Genomic DNA, 17,736 nt, shown 5'->3' with positions numbered 1-17,736 from the left:
TATTTTCTAATTCGCTTTTATTTTAAAAAAGTATAATTCTATTAAAATTATCAATATCGTATTTAAAATTTTTGCAATTAAATTATATTTTATCGTTAGGGTAGATTAGAAAAAAATAGATCTGATCGATTGAGGCTGTGTTGTAAAATAAAAAAAAATCTATTATAGATAGTTCTAAATTTAAATATGTATAGTATGTACTGTTGAATGTAATATATATATATTTAATTCACCATCGTCTGGTTAAAAGTCCGGTACTGTCAGATAATTCAAGTTGTCCAAGGAAGCTGGTCCTCTCACCTCGAATCATTTCGATGCCATCCGCATCTCTAGAACGTGACTTTCTAAACGAAATAAACTTGTGAAAGATCTCGACTGTTATATAGATGGAATCTTTTAGAATACACTTCCGCCATCAACATGGCTATAAATTGATTATACAATTAATGAAAATAATACGGTAGGATATTTATGTACCTTTGTTTCATATCAATTGTATTAGATGTTCCGATATTAATTTTGCATACTTTTGTTACTACGAAAATATAAGTTGATATTAATAAAATAAATTAATTTACTTAACATCTGAACAAAAAATGAAAGATATTTGCAGCTCAAAGCGAAATATATCTGTTACGGAAACATAATACGTTAATAATAAAATATGTAATGTTCAATTAAAATAAATGTAACAATTAAATGTTTCTTTTGAATAATTCTGTCAACGAAGTCATGTTCCATTCATTTTAATATGAAACCAGGTCGGTCACAGAGAAATATTTTCTATATTACGAAGGACGCAGGGGATTAAGGGTCCACATTAATCATTGAGCATGTACACTGTACACGCTCGCTTCATTTAAAATAAAAATATCAGAATCTGTTGCAAAATTCTATATAATGTTCGTATTTTGTAACTTTTACGATATAAAAAATTATTATACATATAAAAATAATCCATAATGTTTTCGTAATAAGTCTCACTATTGGAGTAACTGTCATTGGGTCAGGGTTACAACTTGAGAGCTACCGTTTTGTTATAACAACACACCGACATGTAAATATATTTTTGGTTTTATTTCGTTAGACGGAATTCGTTGCTACTAGTTTTACGATTCCCGTCAAACTTGAGATACCGTATATTTCAAGCGAATTGACTCAGTGTCTTTATACTGTTGATATATTTTCATAATGAATTCATAACCCGCTAACTGATTTTGTGAATGCTTGTGGAGTGGTCTGAGTTAATTTCTGTCTATCTCAACTTTCTTTACACTCTGATGACTGTCGCTTTTACCTGTTTTTGACTATAATCTGAAACTGAACATTACAAGACAATTTATTGTAGATGTTTTTATTAAGAGCAGTATTTTAGCTTTTGATATTTTTTATGAATGTTCCGTTCAAAATTTAGTTTCGTTGTTCGGGTTCACAAAATATAATGAGCTACAGCACTTTCAGTTTTGTTTAAATCTAAGCTCGTATTCATTCAATTATTATTTGACTTTTCCTTTAAAGAAATCAAATTTAAAATCTACAATATTTTTATGGTCCATAAGAGACATTTAAAATTAAACTTCATGTATATACAATACATGCATAAACATACATATGTTTTATATAATACTATATTATTTCTTATAGAAAATTATATATATATATATATCTTAATAAACTCTAAGTAAATTACGAAGAATTACTGATACACATTTTTAATTCTATTATTTTGAACGTATTAATTATTAAAACATATACTAATAATATGCATGTTTTGCATAGAAATCGTCGTTTTATCGCTCTGAGTTTCATTTCATTCGCAACAAATTATACGACATTAGAATTCAGAAACAATGTTATGTATAAAAATTTAATTTTCTCTTTTAAAAATATTTGACAAATATAGCCATACATTTATCTTATTTGTCATTCATATTTCTTGTAATATTGTTGTGAGGAATGTTGAAGCATAAATACTGAATTGAGCATTGATTTTATTGCATAAATGATTATTTTGTAATATTTTCAATAACAACATGAAAACAGTTTAATATGGGATAAGAATTTTATATTTTTTTTAAATGGTATATAAAAAATATTGAAAAATTAAGTTAAACAGAAGCCCTTGTAAATATAAGACCAATTCATTCATATTTCAATGAAGTTTGAACTTTTTCTTAGAAAATATTCTAAGATGTCAGACACCAATCTAATTCTTGTCTATAACATAAAAGTAGAAAATATCTAAATTAGATTTTCTATATGAAATTATTGACTTTTATATAATATATATAAATATATATATAAATATACGTATTTTATATGTCACGTTAAACAGTATTATTTAAAATCTCTCTATATATTGTTCTGTTGTATTATAAAGGTATTTAAAAAAATAATTTGATCAGTTCATATTTCTCATTATAGAAAATCATTATGTTCATTACAATTACAACTTATAATATTGACACGTTTTTTGGATTCAGTGACCTGTCATATCTAAGGGCTCATTTGGACATCAGTTCAACGAACGATGTTTGCTGGAAACAAGCAATTTCCGGACTGAGTTTTCAAAGAAATTGCAAAGCCTTCTGCAATCACAGAGTATTTTTAAAGTCACATACGCGTAGAGATATTAACAACAGAGTAAAATAATAATATTTTTCAGAAAATTACTTGAAAATTTATTTATTAGCTCTTATTTTACTCGAGTCCTGGATGGTTCCATTGGCTAGAAATAGCTACAGCCATCAACTTATGACTTGTAGCCTCAGCAAAATATAAAATACTGTTTCTATGTCCGAACGATTAAATGTCCCGTACTCAGAGGGAGCGGTCAGGCGCTTCGTAAACTCAGGCTAAAATCATAGCCATTACATTTACTTTTCCTTCTAAATATTATTCGACATTTATGTTATTTTATATCATTTGTTACTTCTTTTATATAACAAATACTATTAAGTTACAGTTAATTCATATTTTAGTTTTAAATTGTTCTGTATGTAGAAATGTATTAACAATATTTTTATATTACTTTGAAGTTCACTTAAAATGGGCAAGCGTTTTTCTAGGTCAAAAATAATCAATGATTTTTTGTTTCTCTTTTTAATATTGTGACAGAACCTTAACATACAAAAGTACAAATATATAACCTCTCCGACGTAAAAGAAAATATCAATGTTATCTCAAAATATAAAAAATATATATTATTATTTGTGTTAAAATGCCTTTAAGTTATACGAACGAACGATGACATTCTGTTATTCTTATATACAATATACGAAGTAACAGGAAAACGTTCTTATATTTGTCAACAATTTACAAATTGATCAGATTCATCGTATTAAAAGTATTTGGTGGTCGAGTTTGAAGGGCACAAGCGTAATCAATACGTTGCCTGGATACACATCCCATTATCAATTTTTTTATACATTTTCTTTTATTATTTTCCATAGAGTTTACCCGTGTTAGTTACTGTTTACTGTTTACTGTGTATTTATCTGTCGAAAAATACTTTTAGGACTTACTGTTTATAATATTACAGAATAATGTAAGCCGCTGTTCAAAGCGTTTACTTTGTATTTCACATTTTGTGATATCTACCGTCAACCACATTTAAAGGTTAGTTTATTTAATCGTCGCATCCATATTCCTGTCATGAATTATCGTGTTGATAGTTTCTCATAAACTTGTTGAAGTAAACGACGCTTTGGATAATAGTGGATTTCATTCATTTTAATTATTTTTTTTGCCACAAATGAATTTAATTTAATTTCTTTGCTTTATATTTTTTAAACCTCAGTAACAAGACTTTCTTTCATAACGAATAAACGTTTAAATTACCATGAAATGAGCAAAATCTTCATTAGAAAGATTTCACCCCGAAGGTTATAATAATGTTATTATAAACATTATTACAGCGTTTTAATATTTTCTGGATGTTTGTTTCGAATTTTATTATCTTAATTTCTTAATAAAAACTATATGTTTCTATGAAAAATAAAGATCCCAAGGATTTTTGTGATGAAATAACTAATTATTGTAGACATCAAATCTGTTATAAAATTTGTTCAAACACTAAACTAAATTGCAAAAAAATATGTTCCTGTGTTCTACAGCAACTTGTTTCATTATTTTACATCGGAGGGATCTACTATTTTATTAAATGTACATGTTAATTCTAACATCATATTTATTGAAGCCTTCTGGCTCTTAATGTTGATTGAAATAAAAATTTTTATACACAGATATTTCAATTAAAAAAGCGAGCAGTCGACCCTTTATAAAAAAAGAGTATACAGGTGGAAAAACATCTGGGTTTTCATTTTATTTTATACCTTTCGTGTTATTTTAAGTTTTGTATTATACATGCATTTGTATATATAAGTGTAGACTAGATTTGTTAGTATTTTATATTAACAAAACTCAAAAGAATCTTTATAAATGTTTTGCTGTAAAATACAGAAAAGAAACAACATAAAATCTTCGAAGTAGTCGAGATCAAAAATGAATTTCAACGGGATTTAAGAAAAATATTCTTTCGGTTTTACAAAATATAATCGTAACCTTATGTTTTTATTTTTAAAATAACGGGCAATTTCTTGAAATTACATCGATATAGATCCGCGACATTTAAAGATCACGTACTATTGAAATCAAAAATTATGGAATTTATAATTTTTTCTTAATAAAGAATATCTGTCATCTTATAAAAGGACACATTAAAGCAGTTTTTTTTTAAAATTAACACATTTTTCAACTTATTTTACTTAAAAAAATAACATTCAAGTAAGGTCACGGCAAATAAATTCAGCTCTTAGACTATAGATTAGAATCATTTGGGATACGTGTAAACATAACTTATGTATATGTTATATGAAATTAATAATTTACTGAAAAAAAAATTTTTCAAACAGGTAAAATAGTTTTATTAAATTTATATGGTTCTAAAATGAAATTTACTACTTAAAAATCTTCCCATTCTCTTATGTTTGCAGTTTAATGTCGCAAATGGCCGTCAAATTTGATATCTAATTGAATTAGAGATCTTCAGCTAATTAGATTTGAAAGGCAGACAGATGTATCTCCTTATTGTACACTGTTACGAAATTAAATTCTCTGAATTTAGGTAACGTAGGTTATACTGTGTCTACTTAATGTAACAATATTTTTGTTTTATTTAGAATCTAGTTTATAAAGCTGGTTATATTTAGTTACGACGAAATGACGGCTTTCTGCAACTAATATTTATTTTCTGGATGATAATCATCTTTTATCCGGTCAAAGGGTCTAACAACAGCTAACAGTTTAGAGTGTATCGCGAACATAAAAACAGACATACACATTTACAAACCAAACATTAAGCAAAAACATTTCTTTTTATTGGTAATATTTATTGATTTTTTTTAAATCAAACCGAATAGTGTTTGACTTTCATTCCACCTAATGGTAGATGGAAAAGAAGTCGTAGGATGTTAATGATCTATCCCTAAAAAAAATTAATGTATAATACAAAAAAAAGGTTGAATTACATAAGAAAAAGAAGCCCCCATATATATAATACATAACAAAGTACTATAACAGTGCTATTTAAATACAATACAAACACACAGATCGCGTATTTTAAATGAAAATAGTTTAATAATTCTGATAACAAGCCATAAAAACATCGGAAAAACTCTCCATTATTTAGCAATATCTTCATATTCAAGGTGAATGTCGATATATATACATATATATCTCGTTTTTCATAATGATAGTTATATGTTGAAATTATATTAATTGTATTATTTATTGTATACATATATTATTTTAATGATATTTGTTTTGAGATTTACAAAATATTTCAAATTCGTCGACAGCAATTAAATTACAATACACGTGTGCTTTTGAACAATATGTTAAATATTCTAAGAATTTTGGTAAAAACTTTAGTTTTTACTACACCCTACTATATACATAAAGATAAGTATGCTTTTTATTAATGTACTTCTTTTAAATTGGAAATGGTTTCATTATAAATTAGCATCAAAGCAGTGTCGAGTACTTTTAAATCTCCTACAGGAAGTTTTATCTTAAGTTAAGTATACGAATTAAGATTGCCATTCTCAGTAATTACTCGAAAGTGACATTGAGACTAAATCGCTATAAAAGACACTTATTTTACCAATCTAATTCACAAGTCTAAAATGTCTGAAACGCTCACTATATAACTGGAACCTGACTTTATAACCTAATATTTTATTAAACCTAAATAGAAAACTGATTCGTAATTTGTCAATGATATAAATCCGTTTAAAAACTCACAATATTTTTGCAAGAAATATTAAAATAATTATCAGTTTGTTATCAAAATTAACCAGACAGTTAAAATTGCGTGGACGTTCCTTTAACCGAAGATATCATTACTTTCGTAATAAGAAATAGTTGTTCGAATGAAATTGTAAGTGGTTACATCAGACGGATCTGATCATATGTTGCTCGATCATAAAATCATCGATCATGTTACAGTATCGATAACTTTTAAATTTCCTCACTCTGAGACATGTTTTAAAGAGGAACGGAGAGATTATTATGTATGGTGACATGTTTTTGTCATGTACCAAACGTTAAGACATATTTTTATTAACATAGGACCTACAAACAAGATGAAAATGAAAGGAGCAACCGTGGTTCATGTTCGTGGTTAACCAAAGCATGTCTAAGAACCACCACATTTCTAGCTTTATTACATAATAAAACTGCGTCAAAATCGGTTTACCCGTTTGAGAGGTACGACACTAAAGACGGATATACATCTCGTCTGCCCGTGAGCACGGTTGCTGCAAAGTAATCGAAACGTCGGGAGTATGTAGTTTTTTAAAATAATAAAATACGCGTAGTATAATCAGAAAAATATTAGTTTTACTAAAATGAATACTCGCGAGAGGTACATCTCATTACAGCAAGATCACTTTATCTAAATCTTTGTTTCCTTTCTCTTGGAACTGGATTATTTATTGGTTTACAGAATATTGATATATCAATCAGCTATTATAACTTTTATTTTCTCAAAATTAAAACTGAACAGAAATACTTAGAATGCCTAAATACATTCATTAATTATTAAGCTAAATAACTTGAGAGTGACGAAACAGTTAATTAAAGAAATCAGTCCAAGTTAAATAAGGATTGCATTTATATTGTAATTAACTAATCAGATAACATTAACCGGGATAATTTAATTATAAAAGATACAATTTCTGAAATTTATTTAAAGATTAAACCATCAGCGTTCATTTTTCTTTATAGAGTTAATTACAATTATGATGCAAAAGTCTATAAGGGACCCGACTTAATCCATTATATTCGTACATAACAATATATTTTCAAAAAAATAAATTTAAAGCAACTGATTAATTTTATCATCAGTATAGATGACAATTCCAGTCTCGTCTCGATTCAAGCTCACCTATATTTGGTCGCTCCTTTTGTCCTTTCTATACTAGCATATGAAAGGCAGTTGCATACACAATTACAGCACAGAACATTATAAAATCGTTACTGTGTATTATAAATCCTAAATCGATTAGTTTCTTTTAACACGAGGACTCAACGCCACTCACCGACCTCAACGGCTATTCCGTCATAATTTTGACACTTTTTGAGTGGCCATTGACCCACAACATACAATAAAGTTACATTGAAAAATTACAACCTTCCATATTATATTTACATAAACAAATATTTTTTAATTTATAAATTTCTGTCTTACAGACACTTCATATATAAACCTTATAAGTGATTGTACGTTATTATAACTATAACTGTAATTATTTCTAGTATAGAAGGTGGAATGTAATTTAAGAATACCAAAAGTAAAGAATGAAAAGATTTAGTACAATTGTCAGTCAGTAACACGTCACGATACTAAGCTAGAATCGTCCATGGTCGATAGTAATTCCTCAATTAATTTAAACTAATACCGATGATATGACAACAAACATATGAGGTGATTGATTTATTTATTTATATATTTGTAATATATTTATTCCAACAACAAAAATATATGATATATTGCTTTTAACCAAAGGGTCTTCATTATTCTATTTTTAATATTTATATCGTCGCATAGTAAGAGGCTTTCACAGCCCTGAAGTCAGAGAATAAACGTAAAGTACTTTATGAATTTTATAGTTTTTACGTTAATGTTTTATCAAATGGATTATTTCTTTTATTTAAAGTGACTGTTTGTCTCGCTCATATTCTTTTAATATAACAAACTTATAATCAAACTATTATTTTTATGTTCTATTAATATGAAATGTAACGAAGTATTTATCATTCAGATTTCATTATAATTAAGTTACATTTTCGATAAAAACCTGTGATCTTTTATAGTTTAAATGTTTAAAACAGAAAAGCCGAGTTATAAATTTCAAATATGCAATCAAATGCATCGTCAATGACTTATCATCCTTAATGAGAAAATTAAGGGTCATAACAGCTCCTCGATCAACAACTTAGTATGATCCTTTTATCACAATTGCTGCATTGTCACAAAGTTCCTTCCATGCAATCTTGTTCAGAAACCAACACTCCGGACTTATCTAGTTCTCATCTTAATTAACTGGATAATAATTTATAAGAGTACCAATTCCTCTCTAAAATTAAGAAGTCTTAATAGGCTTTATGCTCGCAAAATAATTTGAAATGCCTTCAACAATCCATAGCATAGAATACTCTGTAAAGAATTTGCCCATAGAAAGAGAGCCTGCTGCCTTTGGTAACTGATCTCAAAGCTTAAATAATTATGTTGCATCAGGGGAGACCACTTCAAATAAGATTATGAAATACTAATGCTGATAATATAACTAATATATATATATGTAAGTATTTATACAATAATTTTAAGAGTCGTAAATGTTTCCACAGAATATTTTTTTTGTATTACGCCATAATTTTACTTAGGACACTTTATTCGAACCAACATATGAACGATATCTCAGAAAGTAAAATAACTACAATCTAAATCTGTCATTGAGAACGAACTTACATCAGGGCTTTACGAAAAAATTATCTGTGAGAAAAATTCGTGAAAGTATCCAAATGAGCTCGATTCAGACTGTATGGGAGATGAACTTAATACAATGGCTTAGCTTCCATTCTCAATTCAGAGTTTACATAATCTATTCTGTGGCTACATGAAGTAAATTTATTATGTATTAATTTTCACTTCCCGTGATGTCGTCAGTGAGGAAGACATTTTTTATTTCTCAGATAATTAAAAATAAAATATCTCAATTTATTTATTATGCTATCATTTATCTGCCAGTGAATGTTTCGTCAAAGTTTGTGCCACCCGTTTCAGAGATTAGTATGAACAAACAAACATAGATACATTGCAGCAATCATCATTTTCGTATACCTATGTATCCTTCCTGTATATGTATTCAGAAAGCAAAAACCTATTATTATAACATAACAAACAGACACTCCAATTTTATCGTATATAAATAATCAGAAGTGTAAAGATATTAACAGATAGATAAGATGAGATAAGATGCGATAAGATGAGATATGAGATGTATGTCTATAAAAAAGATAATGAAAATCAAATGAAAACAATTACATCCAATTAGCTTGATTCGGTAAGGGGCTGAAACTTGAAGGACGTGGAGTTAGTGTGGGTCATATTAATAGGCCACCTAAAGTGTTAACGGCTAATGCTTATCCTCTTTGATCCGTGTTTCGTTAGTTTGTCAGTATAGAAGGTAACAAAATGGGTCCCTTTATTAACTGCGAGGGAAAACAGCATTCAATTTACAGCTGTTTAATAATTCATAAAATGTGTTCCATTTGGGCGCCTGAGATAATATAAATAGCAAATTTTCAGTACAGATATTGTTTTAGTTTTTTTTTCTTATAAATCGTTTCTCCTTAAATTATTCGGTATAAGCATTTATAATATACATTTTTTTGTTAAAATAAAGTAATAATTTTTATTCTCGCGTTTAATATAAAAACTATTTTCCTTGTACTACTTATAATAATTTAAATGTCATGAAAATTCCTATAGAAATAAATTAAAATCGCCTTATGATAAGTACTCACGCGCTAAGCGGGAACCATATCGGGCGGTGACCGAGTGGCTGCAACACAGCGGGGGCGGAAGCGGGGCGGAATTCGTTCAACACTCGTTTCACAGCTCGCGCACTAAACGCTAGCAGAGCTACAATAGCTAGCATACACGCGCCACCGAATGCTGCCCATAAGGCCTGAGTAATAAAAAATATTATTATATACATTACTATTGACATTAGATGGTTTAATAAAATATACTCATGAACAAAATAAACGTACGTAGGTACCAATAGACGAAGATTCGACGTCTGCTGGATCTGTTTCAAAATATATAATTAATATTAACTTTTGTTATACATTTTAAATTTACATATAGAACGTTCTGTTTCCAGTGCTAGTTCAAAATTGTTCTTTGAAAAAAGAACGAAGCTTTAAGTAACAAAATTCTTTGGTTTCTTAATACTCGTTTTTCTTTAGTTGTCTGTTATCAAACTTTTATTAAAATAATTTTTGCTTCGACTGAACCGAAAGATATATTTTGTGCTTGTTATAGTAAAAAAAAATATTACAATTAATGAATAATTACCCACTATATTATTATCTGTATTGTTAAAAATGTAATAGTCGTTTTAAAATATGTATACATTGTTTGTAAAAAAATAATTGTAAGATAAGAACTTAAGTTATTGTGTTTACAGACCATAAGCTGTAGCGTTTCCTGCTGGACCGATGCATCCTCGCTCATCCATTAAATTTACGCGAGCAAGTAGCTTCACATCAAGTAGAATACTTTGTAGCATATGATTCTTGCCGCTCTGCTTCCCAACCCGCTCCCCGCTCCGCTCTGTTATTGGTATGAGCTGCCATCTTTCTACATCCGGTACTACAACGAAACCTACTGCTTCAACTCTACGGGTTATTGTTCTGGCAAACCATGGTGCAGGGTGTGCGTCAGACACCATTTGCTTGCCTATACTGTGAACGAAAATGATGTAGACTTAAACGCTTAAAAAGTCTTGTAACTATTTAATAAGGTATATGTACAAAACAATATCACATCAAGATAATTGTCGTACTCCATTATTGTTCGGCATTGTTACCATTGTATTTGGTTCATTGTTTCACAAATAACAAAAAAGTAAGATTGGTAAATAAACACTATATAAAAAGTTTCGTTGAAATAGTTGCGCCTGTATAGAATTAATCATAACAAAGTTATCGTACGTAGTAATTGCTTGTTAATACTAAAAGGCATCGTGATAATAATATTTTTAAGTACACATTCATTCCTGTCAAAGCTAGGTATAATCGATTATAGTATATTGAAATGTTTATATCAAAAAAAAATATAATTAGCCTTTTTCTTATTAGAGAGTTATTTCATAGTATTTAACTTACCTGACCAAGTATGACTGTTTTTGTAATCTAGGTGGTAGCCGTAGTGGTTGGGACGGTGGTGGCAGTGTCCACGTGATATTAACGTAGAGGTCACCGTTAATGGACACCGTCTTCGCTGCCACCACAGGTGTTGGCAGACGTGGTGAGTGCGCGCATGAACAGATCCCAGCAACACATTCTGTAAATTAATACTATTGAATAATTTTGTCCTCTTGGTATATAATAAATGGTTTATTATTTTAATTTCTTTATATATGGGGTTTTCCAATAGGGACGCTTGAACTTTGACAGCTGATTGCGGCCATGTTGTTTGAGTGACAGCTGTCAAATGCAGTGTGTTATATTCATTCCGTCCTCCCAAACCACCATGGCAGGTTACAGTGTCGAGCAGCACGTGCAAATCATAAAATTGTTTTATGAAAATGGGTCTTCAGTTCGAGCAACGTTCCGCGCACTTCGCCCGTTTTACGGTCGCGATGATCGTCCTGCCGAGTCGACTATCCGTCGATTGGTGGACAAATTCGAGTCAACCGGGTCAGTTAACAATCAGCCGGTTCCCGTGCGTCAACGTAACGCGAGATCTGCCGAGAATATCGCCGCTGTGCGCAACAGTGTCCTCGAAAACCCGCGACAGTCAATTCCGCGTCGCGTACAGGAACTCGGCCTTTCGCAGACGACAACTTGGCGAATTTTGCGTTGTGACTTGAGCCTGCACCCGTACAAGATCCAGCTGACCCAAGAGCTCAAGGTTAATGACCATAGACAGCGCCGTGTGTTCGCTGACTGGGCATTAGAGCAGTTGGAAGTTGACGCCGATTTTGGCAAAAAAATCATCTTCAGCGACGAGGCGCATTTTTGGATGAATGGCTATGTCAACAAGCAAAATTGCCGTATTTGGGACGAGACCAATCCACACGAGGTTCACCAAGTGGCAATGCACCCGCAGAAAGTGACTGTTTGGTGCGGATTTTGGGCCGGAGGCGTGATTGGTCCGTATTTTTTCGAAAACGATAATGGTGTGGCCGTCACCGTCAATGGTGAGCGATACCGGTCGATGATAACCAACTTCTTTTGGCCTGAAATCGAGAATATGGATCTGGACAACATGTGGTTTCAACAGGACGGCGCTACGTGCCACACAGCACACGCTACGATGGAAGAAAAGAAAGATCAAGCGCCCTTAATGGAAAACCCTATATAAGCTTCTTCCGCAATCCGCCTATTTATCTTATTGTTTCAATTATTCTTAGGGTATGGAGTCTTATCTATCTAGTTACGTTTCTGTTCTGTTTTAAAAAAATTTATTCTGAAGTATTTATATGAATATTTTATGTCCATGAATCCAAACAACCTTAGAAACTTGTAGGAAGTAAAACATTTAATAACTTATAAAATATTGTTTTGCCAGCGATTCTTATGCATGAATATTTGTAAAGGGTTTTCGAATAAGGACGGGTAGACTTTGAAATGAAATTATGCAAGCTGTGTGTGAGGTTTTAACAGAAATATTTTTTAAATAAAAGGTCCATATATAATATTAAGTATGGAAGATAACATCAATCAAATGCCCGTCTCATTTTTTTTACAGTGGCAACGGATTTAAGTGGCGCAATTTTTAATTACTCTTCCGCATAGATCCAGCTGTATTTGAGCGACGGCTTATGTTATGTTCGCCTTTAGCGCATCGGTGGATTGTGGTTTATTTCTCTAAACCTGTTACTTCAAAAAACCTTACAAAATCTAGCGGGGTTAAATCGCATGACCTTGGTGGCCAATTCACATCACCCCTACGATAGATAACCTTAGTTTCAAATCGCCCACGCAGAATGTAAGTCGTGGCGTCCGCTGTGTGACACGTGGCCCCCTCCTGCTGAAATGTCGTTCGGGTACTTTTGGCTTAATTTGGGCCATAAAAAATTCGTTATCATCATTCTATAGCGCTCGCCATTGACTGTGACCGCCTTCACCAATGTCGTTTTCGAAGAAATACGGATCAATGACTCCGCCGGCCCAAATTCCGTGCAAAAGGTAGCTTTTTGAGAATGCATTATGATGATAAAGGATGCATTACAGGTGATACCTGGTGACCCTCGTGTTGGTTTATTTCGTCTCATACGCGGCAATTTTGTTTGTTAAAAAAGCCATTCACCCAAAAATGCACGTCGTTGCTAAAATCAGGATCCTCTTAAAAACGATTTGAAGACCAGGCGACGAACAAACGGCGTTGTCTGTGGTCTTGAATTGAATCTTATACGGATGTAACTATAAGTCTCGCCGCAAAATTAGCCAAGTTGAAATTTAATAAAGACCAAGCTCTTGTGCACGTCGAGGAATCGACTGTCTCGGGTGCTGATGTTTGTTGACTTTGACGGATCGCGGCGATGTTCTTCGCTGATTTTGCATTTCTTGAATGTACGGGTGTGGGCAGATCAATTACAGCATCGGTCGCTTCAAATTTGGCCATCAAACGGCGAAGAATCGACAGTTAAGGGCCACCACTTTTACCGTAAAAAGGATGCAATTTTGCAAGTTTGCACTAACATACACTCATTTTGATAATAAAGTTTTATTATTTGTACGCGTCTTCAATCGTGTATCTTACCACGGTGACTTGGCATAAGTAACTGAATAATAAACAAAAGATTTGTCAAATGTCATCAAGACAATATGGCCGCCACGGTCACCAAAATCTACCCGCCCCTGTTGGAAAACTCTTTATTTCTTGATTTTCGGAATAAATCGAAAAAAAAATTGAACTTTTTTTTATCTTTTTAGAGTAGGATTTATAATTACATGCTGTACAAGTGACTTGGTATATTTGTTACTTCTGATATCAAACTATTTAAAGATGAATTATTAAAGATGAATCGTTAAGAATTTCAAATGACATGCTGTAATACAAGTACGGCAACGTTCGAAGTTAGCCCGATAGTAAGTACTTATCCGCATATTACTTTCGTTTTGAACAACAAAATTAATAATGTATGTGTAAGATTTAATAAAATATAAGAGCTCCTTGATATATCCACCCAAATTTAAACAAATTAAAAATAAATTTTGTATAAACAAATTTTTTATGTACCTGCTCATTACGAATACATCAATAATTATGTTATGAGCATCTCTAGCACTTAGCATATAGGTGTATATGATTTGTCAGAGCAAATTTATTTAAAAGATGGTTTCCGGAACGACTCCCGGGAGAATGTATTTGTTCTGATTCTACCCTTTTATAACAAAGACATCGAGACGGAGCTATGGTCGTAATATGTATGCTTCAAATCCATACCCTTCCTTTTTAAAAGATCAAGCCAGTAAAGAAGTGTTCTTTAACATTGTATCGTAAAAATGTCAACAATCTTGTTGCCTTTAATTTCACTATGTGACTATGAGATGGGATTCATAGTAAATTTATATCTTTTGAATATTTTCACTCTAATATTTGGTTGATGATGAAATAATCTTCTGGGATTCCTCGCTGAATTGAGATTTACCGAACTAAATATTGCAAAAACAATTTGGACGTCCCTAAATATAATGATAATTTCCATCGATAGTTTTCATGTGAGTTAAATTATCAATTATTGCTGACATTTAAATATGTATTATCGACTGATTACTAAGAATCTTCCTCTAAAATCTAATAGACAAGTGTCTGTCATAAAATACTGCACTATGAAAACTGTCTTCTTTTGATCCATCAGTAGAAATACACATAAATTAGACGTTAATATGTTTTATAATTATATTCGAATAAAAGAGAAAATCCAAGAGCAATTTCACTTTATTATTAAAAAAATATATTGCTCTTTGAAAATTGAAAGGCACTTTCAAAACAGAACATTTTATTATTTATACATAAAAATGTCAATTTGATCAGGACATACTTTTATTTAACATGTATTTTTTTTGTAAATATAATATGCGTAATGATTTACATTTGCCACTTTAGTATCTCGGACAAAAATCTAACAAGAAGCAAGCATTTTTAGTATGACATATTAAAAGACTTCCGTAGTACCATTTTGTTATGTAATTGTATCCCAAAAACGGTTTTCTTAGAAATTCAAGAGTATTTCTACGAAGGTCTACAAAGTCCTTGAAGATTTCGAGATAGGTTAATATTCTTTGAGACCAAATTACCATTTTAGAATAAACATAATTAAATCGCGTGAATAGTAATATTAAATGTTATTTTATAAATGTATAAGAAGACGCATTTGGTGTTTCTCGTTTATATAAAATTACCAAAACAATAACAAAAAAGGTCAATTTGACATTAGGAAATGTTTAAAATAAGTACGTTTCCTTGTTTTTAATTAATTATTAGTTCTGGAGTTATAAAAATTATAGGACTGCAAGCAGCTCATAAACATTAACTTCTTGCATTCTGAGATACCTGATAACACGCCTGTGAGAACAAGCCAAGTAATGACTAAATCCAATCCAATAAAAGGCAAAACCAGAGTCTTGATGTTTTTAGTAAAGATTAGTTTGACATAAGATGAAAATAGCGGCTTGGGCATCACGAATTTAAAACAATCTGTTGGAAATAGGAGGTAATGTTTTCAGAATGGTCCCTCAACAATTAAAACACAATAAATAAATGTTGTAAATGAAAGTGTTTTTAGTAAGAGACGTGATTCGTAATTCTCCAAAGAAACTATTACTTGAAAAGGTTAAAAGTTATATCACGTGGTATAATACCATTTACTTACTTACGTGTGTAATTAATTTAAATTATTTTAACATAATATTTTCTAATTGTTCTAAAATTACCCCTGATTATATCATACAAAAAAGAATTTTCTCACCAAGTTGTATACCTATTATAAAAATTAAGGCACTTGAGACAGTGGGAATGTTGGTCGAGTACCAAGCTATCGAAAATCTTTAAGAAAATCTACGGGTTTTTGCAGTTATCAGTTAAATATTTATCGATAAAAAATATTGCATCATTTAATATTCAATTAAAAGTCATTTGCTTTTGAGGTGAGGCGATTTATTGACGACTATTTTGGCAATAATGTAAAGCATTTAAAGTTGTAAAATCCTTATTCGAATATAAATACAGTGTAATTACTAGAGCCAGTTCTAAAAATCCGTTTGGATTTTGATGACGCTCATTACATTTTTAATTAAAAAATATAATAAAAGTCTAAACAATTATTAAACTAGCCTATGTAACTTCTATTAATAGAAAACTTCCAGTGTACCTAGAGGTATGTCACGCAATTTCGTAAAGTGTTTGTAAAGATTGTGAGGTGTTTTTGTAATCCAATACTGATCATATAGATGTTTTACACGCCCAGGAATAATGTGATTGATATAAAATTAAAATTATTTTGTATCCGAAAGTATAAATAGATAAGATACGATTACATTTTTATATCAATTTATTAGGATTATGTTAGAAAAATATATAAAATAAATATTTTATGGTCATTAGAGCTCAACTTCTCAAAGAACTCTTATATAATATGAAACAGCATAGCCTTCGGAGCAAATCTTATCCTACCCTCAATATTCACAAATAGCTTTCACAGAACTTTTAAAGTAACTAAGACATTTTTCCTTCATAGAACCTATGGCATGCTCGTTTTAGCGCAAAAATTTTTCATTGTCCGTCACTACGTTTAGTATATGCTAATGAATTATTATTAGTTTTTTTTATTGTTTCTCGAATCTTCTTAAATTACGACAAATAAAATATGATTGTAAAAGTTACTGCTAATTTTGCTATTTACGATTTTTGTTAAATAAAGCCTCATCCATATTTAAACGCCATACTGACATTGATAAAGATATATCCAATGTTTGTCGCAGAGATCGTTGGCAAAGTTTACTGGTTACAAGACACCAGACGCAATAGTTCACAGCTAATAACCATTATAGTGTGGAGCTTAGATATGTAGACTAAGGGAATTATATGTATTCAATTTTATGGTATTAGTTATTAATAACTTAATAGCTAACGCTAACTCGATTAAGTAGGTACCATCATTATCTATGGGGTTTTGATTTTTTTTACTTAGTATATTGATCCTATTGCTAATATGAAGACGTGTAAGAAGCAAACAGTGTAGCCGAAATTTTCAAATAGGCTATCCAGTTACTATATATTTATAGAAACACCAAAATTGAAACGTGTTAATTAACGTTTTTTTCTTTTTTGGTGAGCTGTTGAGCTTATCGGCTTGGTTAGATAAACACAGGTTCACTATCACATTAGATCGTTGTCTAGTAAAACAACGTAATTTCTTGTCATGAGTGCCTTTT

At 30.7% G+C, this 17,736-nt stretch overlaps 1 protein-coding gene across 4 annotated transcripts in view; it reads right to left on the bottom strand.

Moving 5' to 3' along the window:
* Positions 1 to 17,736, bottom strand: part of LOC116770076 (fibroblast growth factor receptor 3-like) — a 61,263-nt gene that overhangs the window by 26,288 nt on the left and 17,239 nt on the right. For all 4 annotated transcript variants that reach the window (XM_032661421.2, XM_032661423.2, XM_032661419.2 and 1 more), the window contains 4 exons: positions 11,458 to 11,635; positions 10,760 to 11,034; positions 10,339 to 10,376; positions 10,090 to 10,253 (listed from right to left, as the gene is read on the bottom strand). In XM_032661421.2, coding sequence (XP_032517312.2) covers positions 10,090 to 10,253; positions 10,339 to 10,376; positions 10,760 to 11,034; positions 11,458 to 11,635 — 655 coding nt within the window. The remainder of the gene's footprint in view (positions 1 to 10,089; positions 10,254 to 10,338; positions 10,377 to 10,759; positions 11,035 to 11,457; positions 11,636 to 17,736) is intronic.

Source organism: Danaus plexippus (assembly GCF_018135715.1).
Source record: "Danaus plexippus chromosome 13 unlocalized genomic scaffold, MEX_DaPlex mxdp_15, whole genome shotgun sequence".
NCBI lineage: Eukaryota > Metazoa > Arthropoda > Insecta > Lepidoptera > Nymphalidae > Danaus > Danaus plexippus.
This window is presented reverse-complemented; position numbering and strand designations above follow the sequence as displayed.